Here is a 10,162-nt window from a genome sequence, read left to right as displayed (position 1 = left end):
AATGAACAAAACAAACTCTAGGCATAATACCAAACACACGATTTCTTGTATTTCATATATACACCCTCTTCATGTTCGTTATTCTGTTCGCAACATCTCCATCCCCTTTGTTGTCCATCATTCCCCCTTCCCTTCTTCCTCTCTTTTTCTCTCATTGCTCTTCTTTCCATTCTCTTCATTCGTTATATATGCATTACTTGTCTTCTTTGGCCATTTCTTGCATGCTCTATATACCAAAGCCAAATGGATTGGTACTCAATCACGATCTCGTGGGTCGTTGCTGCCTCTAGGGGGGAGAATGGCATGGCCAGCGAGGCGAGTGAAATGGACTACTCGAGAGGAAGGGCGGTCGGGAAGCCCGTAAATGGCCGGAATTTGTTGGCAAGATAAGTCTCTGGAGCCTCTGAGAGGAAGGAAAGGAAAATGAATGAGAAGGAAGCCATGAGACATCAAGACATGGAAATAAAGGAAAAGAAGACGAAGAAGAAGAAATAAAGAAAGAAGAAGAAAGAAAGAAAGAAGAAACAAGAAAGAAGAAAGAAGAAAGAAGAAAGAAGAAGAAGAAAAGTAACAATCGGCAAGGGTTCGAGAGGGTCCAAATTGACCTGAACCACGAAACCGTTAAAACCGAAACATAAAAAAAATTTCAAACCGGTAAAACCGCAATTTCGGTTTTTAGCTTAGGTCAAAATTTTAAAGATTTCTCCTAAAATGTGAGAATAAGGCATGAAAAATGAAAAGATTGTTTAAAAATAAAATTTGTAATTTTTTTTTAAAATTAAAAAAAGAAGAAGAAAACCATTAAACCGTTTTTACCGCGGTTTCTAACTGTTGAAACCGAACCGAACCGTGTTGACCGGTAAGCCGCGATTTCGAGGTTCGGTTCGGTTCGGTTCAAACCGAACCATTGCCGACTGTTAAAAGAAAAGAAGAAGAAGAAGAAGAAAGAAAGAAGAAGTAAAACCTTAACTAACTCTAAGTCTCTCTGTTTCTGTCTCTGTCTCTGTCTCTGTCTCTCAGAGGAAGCAGCAGAGGAAGCAGAAGAGTGCCTGCAGGTTTCCTTCCTTCCATCTTTCCTTCCATCTTTCCTTCCTTCTGCTCAATTCTTGTCTCCTTCCCTACCATGAAGATTGAAGAAGTTCAGTCCACCACTAAGAAGCAGCGGGTAGCCTCCCACACGCACATCAAAGGCCTCGGATTGAAGGTAAATCCGAGCTCCCCCCTCCATTGCTTCCGCAGTGTTCCTTTTATTTATTTATTTGTTCCTGCACTTCTTCATGTACAGAAGGTTTTCTATGGATTCTGCCTTACCAGGATAGTGTTTCCGAATAAATGCTTCCTTTGATTTCTTATGGTTAAATTTCTTTATTTTTCTCTTCATGTATAGAAGAGATTATCGTCATTCGATTCTTTCCTGTTCTTGCTTTCCTAGGGTTTCGTCGCCCTCCTTTCTCTCTTTTTCTTACCAAGAAGTTGTTTTCACCAAGTCTATGTTTGCTTTCCTAAGGTTTTTCATGCACTTCAGAAGGCGTCGTATGAGTTATCTGTTTCTGCATATCACAGCACACGACTCTTTCGAGGGCGTTTCTTGCTTTCCTGTAATTTGCAAAGGCATTTGGCTTCTATTTTTTGATTCCTTTTCTTGTCTAGGGGTTCTCTACTCTCCCTTTCAAGCATAGGAAGATGCTCCTTTTGACTTATGTTTTTCTAACATTACCAGGAAGATGGAACTGCTCAAGGAATCGGTTCTGGGTTCGTAGGGCAAGAGCAAGCAAGAGAGGCTGCTGGCCTTGTTGTTGATATGATACGTCAGAAGAAGATGGCTGGGCGTGCATTGCTTCTGGCTGGAGCTCCGGGAACGGGGAAGACTGCATTAGCCCTTGGTATCGCACAAGAACTCGGAAGCAAGGTATGTTCGAAAATGAAGCTCGTGGATCAGATAATAACTTCTTGCTAGCTTTTGCGTAAGCTGTGTATGACTACAATGTAAAGTGCAAATGTATTTGAGATGGTGTAAAAGCTAGCATTTTCATGTCACTGTTGGAAATGGATCTCAGAAGGGACTGTGTATGGATGAAATTCTTTTGAGTAATGTTGTTTTAATGTGGATTGTATTGCGCATATGACTGTAACTTTAATGGCATAGATACTCGAAAAGGTTTTAGGTGTAGGGTTTTGATGCCCCTGTTGGTAAAGCAACCATAAGTATGCTAGAGGTTGTTGAAGATATCACTGTTGGAAACGTTTTGAATTGTGACAATAATAAACCTTGCTTTCGCTGCAAGATTGTTCTGAGCATGTTGAGAGACAGGTGGAAGGAAGGGATTTATTTCCATCCTTGGATTCAGGCCCTGTATGCCTTTGGGACCCAAAACAATAGACTAGCGTATCTCCTCTCTTATAAAAAAGGGTTTTGATTTGTTTTCTTGTGCCTCTCTAATGGTTGAGTTATATGTGCTTTCAATGCCAAAGGCTTGGACTATCTATTGCTAAAACTTGTTTGTGATTTTGGAGCAGCCCAGGATATTTATTTGTGATATGAGTGTATGTTGGATTAGTGAACACTAAATGTTGTCTGTCTCCACCATATTTATGTCATGTTGTATGTACATTGCATAGAATTTTCTCAATAGTGGCATTCCTGCCTCACCCTGCAATCTGTGTGAGCTTGATCAGGCAATAGCTATAGCCCTTGTAACCCTCTGAGACAATGTGCATTGACATATATAGTTGGATTTCACAGGTTCCGTTTTGTCCCATGGTTGGCTCAGAAGTATATTCATCTGAAGTGAAAAAAACTGAAGTCCTTATGGAGAATTTTCGTCGTGCCATAGGACTTCGTATAAAAGAGAATAAAGAAGTCTACGAGGGAGAGGTATGTTCTTGTGCATCATATACAATAGCTATGTATCTGTCTCTAAAGGGGTGTACAGTTTCTCATTGTAAGATACATTATTTGGATTTTTCAGGTCACTGAATTGACTCCAGAGGAGACTGAGAGTGCAACAGGTGGATATGGAAAGACTATTAGCCATGTGGTCATTGGAATGAAAACTGTGAAAGGAACTAAGCAGTTAAAACTTGATCCGACAATATATGATGCTTTAATCAAGGAAAAGGTGATCTAAATAGTCTGGAGTGGCTTCTCAATAATATTATGTGCTTAGGAATTAAAAAATGTCGTTATCAGGTCACTGTGGGAGATGTAATCTACATTGAAGCAAACAGTGGTGCGGTGAAACGGGTTGGGCGAAGTGATGCATTTGCTACAGAATTTGATTTAGAGGCAGAAGAATATGTACCCCTCCCAAAGGGCGATGTACATAAAAAGAAAGAGATTGTTCAGGTATATGTGAACCTCCAAGTTCTAGTTTGATAGAAGCTGCATTTCTTTTGCATTATTTGTAAATACCAATTCACATCCCATAAAATTTCAGGATGTTACTCTGCACGATTTAGATGCAGCTAATGCCCGCCCTCAAGGAGGGCAAGATATCCTATCACTAATGGGTCAGATGTTGAAACCCCGGAAAACTGAAATAACTGAAAGGCTTCGCCAAGAAATAAACAAGGTATGCAGCAGAATTATTAATGTCATTACATTTGGTGACTTTGGGTTAGTCTGTTCTGAAAAAAGCACGAGTTCATACCTTTCGCATATCCTAACTCATCTAGCATTCTGGGGCTAGGTGACTTGATTTAGTGTCCTGTCCGTATATGTACTGAACGAACTTTTACATTCGCCTGGCCTCTATGAATGGCTCATTTTTTAGTAGTGTTAGTTCTTATATGTCATGCATGGCCATTCTTTCTATGCTCTGCACCTGTTTTTACATTGATTGCATTTCAAACTTAATAAATGCATACTTTACTTGAAACTTGTATATGGATACTTACAATATTTTTCTAGGTTTCTAGACACATTAAATGTATATTACGTAGCTGTAGAATTTCCCTAGGAGTCCTGAGTTGTTCAAACATTGGTGGTTCTGCAGGTTGTGAATCGTTATATCAATCAAGGTGTGGCAGAACTAGTACCAGGTGTGTTATTTATTGACGAGGTAAGACTTTCTTTGCACGTGGTTGTTGTTTTGCTTCATGTTTTTAGATTCTGTTGCCTGATGTTCTACCATATGTTCATGGCATGGAAATGCAGGTGCATATGCTTGATATGGAGTGTTTTACATACTTAAACCGAGCACTGGAAAGTTCGCTTTCACCAATTGTTATTTTTGCAACAAACCGTGGTATCTGTAACATAAGGTATGCTCAATTAAATTCTAATCTGGTTTTATGGATGTCTCTGTATTGGAGTTCCTACGTTGACACTTGTGGATGCTATGAAGTCAAACTGAAGTTTTTCTTACTTTTGTGGTGCAGAGGAACTGATATTTCTAGTCCACATGGGATACCTGTTGATCTTTTAGATCGTGTGGTTATCATTCGTACCCTTCCGTACACCTTCCAGGAGATTGTCCAGGTGAATCAATTGGAAGTTGAATTGTATATATAATGACCATTCTCATAAACTTGCTTCTAATGCAACTTTCCTTTGCAGATTTTAGCCATTCGTGCACAAGTTGAGGGCCTAGCTGTAGATCAAGACAGTCTCGCATACCTTGGAGAAATTGGAGAAAGGACATCCTTAAGGTTTGTATTGATCTCTATATTTCGTAGTCAATCACATCAGAATTTCTAGTCAGTCTACTTGCGTAAATCACAATAGATAAAATGTCTATTGTTTCGTGCTTGTTTTGTCGCTATAATGTTGTATTCCATATGCTGAAATCCATGTATGGTACATTGGTGGTCACCAGATGATCGCTTAAATTTGTTATTTTTGTGTGGGATACATTGTCTTGTTTGTGGCGCCTCAGAATGCAATTACTTTTTTATGTGTATGATGTATGTGAATATGCTGTTTTATTGTTTATAAATACTGTTTCTTGCTGCAGACATGCAGTACAGCTGCTTACCCCTGCCAACATTGTAGCCCGTACAAATGGCAGAGATGAAATTGTGAAGGTAAATTACTAGCAAGCTTTCTACTCTGCTGTGAGTTTTTTTATTTCATTATTCTTTTTGTTCTCATAATTCCCTGGATTCTGTAGAGTGACTTGGAGGATATAACTGAAGTTTTCCTGGATGCACGAGCATCAGCAAAATTACTTCAAGAGCAAGCAGACAAATATGTATCTCAGTAACAACATAAGTCCCTGTTGGATAGTGAAAATGGTCACACTATTCGTTCGTCAATTTGCTCTGCCTTAATGTGTTTCTGTCTGCCGAATTAACTTTGCAGCTTATCAGGCAACGGATTTGTATTTGCCACTAGGCAATGCTGATTGAGGTGTATGGAAGGGGAATGCTCATGTGAGTACTAATTGACATCTTGCATCCTTGAATACAATTTGACGATCTTACAGAACCTGTACTGTCTACCACACAACTCCCACTCCATAGCTTGAAATCTTACTTGGGAGTAAAATTTTGTCTACGTAATGATTAAGGTTAAGTTGCATGATTTGAGTCACTTTAATAGTCATGATTCCGTAGACTTTCATGTTTGCATTTAAATGTAGAATCTTTTATACAATTGTATATGTTGTACGTGAAGGCTGTTGCGTTTTCTATAGACTCTTCATAATAGGTGCTTCACATTGGCTGGATGATGGGCTAAGTCTAATAATCTCTATTTATCCTTGTTTTGTTAATAATACATAAAGATGGAGGGTTTAGGGTTGTGCTTAATATTTGTCTTCTGTTAGGCTGTTAGTATCATTGCTAATTGTAAGAATTACATGTGCGTAACTTTTTAAGCATAATAATAGCTTTTGTATTTTGCCTTTTATTAATCCATAGTTCAAACTCTGCTAGCTATTAAAATTCTCACGCCAATTTATATAATTGTTTTGATAGTCATTTTGTGTATAGCCTTTAAAGTCTGTTTCATATGGAGTGCAAAAGTGTTTGCATGACTTCGCAAGGTCAATCTCCATCTGTAGGAGAGCTGGTTTATGAGGCACATTCATTCAATCTTTTTAAGTAACATACATCAGATGGTTAAATGATAAATCTCTAATATACCCTACGAGTTTTTCCTTTTTTCTCATATGTGCTGGAGTTTGCATTAGTTCCCTGATTCACATGTTACAAGAACACCACGCTAGATGCATTTGCTGCATGATAATTGCTTTCTGTGCTAGATCAAGGGCATCAGATTTAGTTAAGAACTTGGGGAGAAATTATTTCCTCAGCATTGTTACAGCAAGCTCTCTATCAAATATTGCAACTTGCAAGTACCTTCCATATGATTGAATGTCAATGCATTTATGAGCAAAGGGAAAATCTCCACTGGAGTAAGTTGCTTCCTATATACATAATAATTGAGGAAAAATCAGGAATAAATAAATGATAGTGATCTATTGTAGATACATATTCACTTTTGTTGAAATTATAGTTTTAGGTGCACTGTGCTGGAAACTTTTATGACTTCACTGTGGGAAACCCAATCAAACAAAAATGCAATGAAATTCCTTTCATTATTCGGTTGGGAAAAAAACAGGTGTATCGAGAACAAACACAAGAGATTACATTACATTTTGGGCACAAAGCTTGCAGTTCAACAACAGGATGCAATTCTGTTTCTCCATCGTGAATCAGGGCATTTTCAGTCCCATGAAATTGAGTTTGAATAAATGAGAGGTAGAATAAATTGTGATATGCGACGTAGTAATCATATGTAGAAAAATTTTATCAACAAAAAAATAAGTAATCAGTCAGATTTGTCTCCTTGACATGTGACTGTATTCCATGTGCTGTATGTCAAATCATGGTATGTCCAGATCTTGACCATGTGACTGCAACTAGCATGATGTTGTTGGCAACTGATGTCAAAATTAGTTAAAAGTTGAATAATCAGGTGCAAAGTTGATAACCTATACTGCATACCACAAGCATAAGAGTTGTCCTCACCTTGCTCTCTGTAGCTTTAGCAACATCCACTCGATGTCACATGGAGTATGGGCTAAAAGCATTCTGCCTGTAAGGCTCAACTTCTCAAAGAAGAGATCTTGCTTAATGTATGAATCTTATCACATCCAGTAGCATATTGTGAGAATCATGCTGTATCAGCTAGCTTCTCAGGTGCAGTTTGAAATGTTTGGCATAAAGGGCACACCTCTGCAATGAATCAAGTTGAAAGTCACTGGTGCCAGCTCATTACTTGAGTGATGCAGGGGAGTGACATTTTGATTTCAGGGTTAAATTCAGAGAGGATGAAGGAGAGCTTAAGTAGAAGCAGCAGCTTTCTGGGACTACTCAGGCGCAAAGGCTTAGGGAACAACCATATCCTGGCATGTTTACTTCTAAATTCAAGCTTTACTACGCAGTTCTTCCTTTGGATTTATCCACTCTGAAATAATGTACAATTTTGTTCACTGCTGTAAAACCTTTGACACATGCTTTTTCTGACTCCTATGTAGTTCTCTTAATTTCTCCATTCTATCTGAATTATTGAGTTCCTCTGCATTTCTGTATATGTCAGCCATTATTGCATATGCAGAAGCATCATTAGGGTCCATTATTACGAGATGTTTAAAACATCTCAGGCCAAGGTCAACTTCTCCATATATTTTACAAGCAGTAAGCAAAGCTTTCCACGTTTCTTTTGGTGGTGGCCATTGCACAGTATCCAGAATGCCCACTGCCTGATTCACATATCCCGATCGTGCAAGAAGATCTACCATACAAGAAAATTGATAGACAGTCTGCCTCGGTCCCATTTCCATCATCAAAAAGTACTCTTGCCCTTTAAAGACGAGATTAGTGTGGCTACATGCAACTAAAACCGCCGTATATGCTATGGAATCTGGCTTTAAACCTTTTTCTTGCATGCCCTTGAAGTATTGCACAGCCATATTACCTTGATGGTTGATACCACACCCTTTTATGATTGAGCTCCATGTTGTAATATTTCGCACCGGGAGGTCATCAAACACATTTCTTGCCTCTAAGAGTGCGCCACATTCTCCATACATATCTACCAATACACTACCAATAACATAATCCTTCTCCAAGCCATATTTTGTAATCTGACCATGCATTTCACGACCCTTTTCTACAGAATTCAAGGTATAGCATGTTTTTAAACTACAAGCAAGAAGAACATCGTCAGGTGATACACATTGCATTTGCATTTGATGAATGCAATCCAAAGCTTTGTCAGCTTGACCATGTTGGGCATATCCCATCATGAGTGAGCTCCAAGACACGTTGTCCCGGGATAATAGTTTGTCAAATACTTGTTGTGCCTCCTCAAGCAAGCCACATTTTCCAAACATATCAACCAACATATTGCCTACAGTAGAGTTTTGGTCCAATCCACTCTTCACAATCCCAACATATATGGAATGGCCCAAACTTATTGATCTGATGGTACCACAAGCTTTCAGGCCACATATGACTGCAACATCATCCAACAACATATTCTCTGAATGTACCTTTTCAAAGCAATGCAAAGCTTCCTTACCATAGCCAAGTTCAATATATCCGGCCATCAATACATTCCATGACACAATATCATGTGTAGGAAGCTTATCGAACACAATCTGAGCTTCCTCAAGGTACCCACATTTGCAAAACATGTCTAAACTTGTGTTTCCTACATAAATATCATCATCCAAACCCCTCTTCAAAACATCGGCAAATATATAGCGTCCGGTTTCTATTGCTCTAATGCTGTTACAAGCTTGTAAGCAAATCGTATAGGTCACAGCATTTGGTAATCCACCCTCTGAAATCATCTGTGAGAAACAATCGATCGCATTCTTGTAATAACCATGACCCACATAGGTTGCTATCATTGAGCTCCATGAGACCACATCTCGTGCCCCTTGGCTATCAAATACTTCCTGTGACTCTGCAATAGAGCCACATTTGCTGAACATATCAATCAATGCATTTCCGACAAAAACATCATTCTCTAAGCCCATGCTTATCACTTCCTCCTGAAGTTTTCGGCCCATTTCCAGGTTTTTCTGTATAGCACAAGCCTTGAGAAGAGCCACGAAAGTGTAGGTAGTTGGATGCAAACCATCTGATTGCATTCTCTTGTAGAGATGGAAAACATCGTCTGCTTTTCCACATTCGATATAACTCAAAATAAGAGCATTCCAAGAATAGGTATTCCGAAATTCTAGGCTTTCCATGACCTTCTCGGCCTCAGGAAGACAACCACAATCAGCCAACATAGATACAAGGTAATTCCCCAACACAATATGCCCTTTAAGGTCTTTCCTTTCCATATACATTTTCAGGCGTTTGGCATATGATGGATCTCTTTCCTTTCTGCATTCCTGCAAGATGCATATCAAATTGCTGACGGAAGGAGGCTTGGGAGATTGTTCTAAACAAAGGATTCGATGTTCCAAGCCAGAGGTTTCTGCATCCCAAGGATTCTTTGCATGGCTAGCATAAGTTTTCCTTCCAGCAAGAGAGAATGTCTCCTGGTAGGTGGAGAGGCCAAGCATAGGACCTCCTCCATTGATCCTCTTCTTCACCATATGTGTGTAGAGGGCCATGGACATGCATGATGAGCTTTCATTCTTCTCTCAAAGTTTTCCTTACAACAAACAAATCTACAAACTCCATAGCTCTCATCACTACATAGCTTTGGCTCCAGAATGCACCCAAAGACTTTTACATAGAAGGAAGGATCGGATAATTCACAGGCCATTCGAGCTTTACCTCAACAATGCATCGCGGATTGCACAAAACCTTCACACTTCTTCGACATGGTGTAGGTTCCATGGCCATGGAACCTATACAAGATGTTAGGGTACAACTATGGTTTGACAAACATATTAGGTTGACACATCGTAAAAATATTACCTTTCGAGGGTGTTGTCACACCATGACGACGATCACAATTGTTCGTTCTGGCACACCATTGCACATGATTTTGAGGTGACCTACTTACTAGGTAGACAAGAGTTTTCCGTGATGAGCACATACCATAACTAGGTTTTACATGTATGTTTCACACCAGCCAAAACTGAAGGTTTTTTATAGCTTAACCACTTGTCCTCCTTACGGTTCTGAGTGTTGAGATATCTAGCTCAAGTATCCTAGGTGTGTGCGATCCCACAAGTAGTCGATGCAT

At 39.2% G+C, this 10,162-nt stretch overlaps 2 protein-coding genes across 2 annotated transcripts; one reads left to right on the top strand and one right to left on the bottom strand.

The window, feature by feature from the left end:
* The first annotated feature begins 979 nt into the window (after positions 1-979).
* On the top strand, positions 980-5,596 carry LOC147847251 (ruvB-like protein 1). Its single transcript, XM_087339394.1, has 12 exons — positions 980-1,204; positions 1,721-1,909; positions 2,744-2,875; positions 2,970-3,119; positions 3,191-3,346; positions 3,438-3,572; positions 3,996-4,061; positions 4,157-4,263; positions 4,381-4,480; positions 4,559-4,650; positions 4,956-5,025; positions 5,112-5,596. The coding sequence occupies exons 1-12, from the start codon at positions 1,124-1,126 to the stop codon at positions 5,202-5,204; spliced, it is 1,371 nt and encodes a 456-aa protein (XP_087195520.1). The 5' UTR covers positions 980-1,123; the 3' UTR covers positions 5,205-5,596.
* A 1,565-nt stretch (positions 5,597-7,161) lies between these two features.
* LOC147847250 (pentatricopeptide repeat-containing protein At1g06140, mitochondrial-like) lies at positions 7,162-9,839 on the bottom strand. Its single transcript, XM_087339393.1, has one exon. It carries the CDS (start codon positions 9,585-9,587, stop codon positions 7,437-7,439), a length of 2,151 nt encoding a protein of 716 aa, XP_087195519.1. The 5' UTR covers positions 9,588-9,839; the 3' UTR covers positions 7,162-7,436.
* Positions 9,840-10,162: the final 323 nt, after the last annotated feature.

Source organism: Azolla caroliniana, unplaced genomic scaffold, assembly GCF_043228905.1.
Source record: "Azolla caroliniana isolate FFs.n. ecotype wild unplaced genomic scaffold, voAzoCaro1.0.p SCAF_1296, whole genome shotgun sequence".
In the NCBI taxonomy this organism is placed as follows: domain Eukaryota; kingdom Viridiplantae; phylum Streptophyta; class Polypodiopsida; order Salviniales; family Salviniaceae; genus Azolla; species Azolla caroliniana.
This window is presented reverse-complemented; position numbering and strand designations above follow the sequence as displayed.

Bases quoted from the DNA above. Each gene is read 5' to 3' on its own strand.
- LOC147847250 (XM_087339393.1), bottom strand. From the start codon at position 9,587: ATGTCCATGGCCCTCTACACACATATGGTGAAGAAGAGGATCAATGGA.
- LOC147847251 (XM_087339394.1), top strand. From the start codon at position 1,124: ATGAAGATTGAAGAAGTTCAGTCCACCACTAAGAAGCAGCGGGTAGCC. The intron at 3,573-3,995 runs GTATGCAGCAGA...GTGGTTCTGCAG, and splicing joins TTCGCCAAGAAATAAACAAG to GTTGTGAATCGTTATATCAA. The intron at 4,481-4,558 runs GTGAATCAATTG...TTTCCTTTGCAG, and splicing joins CCTTCCAGGAGATTGTCCAG to ATTTTAGCCATTCGTGCACA.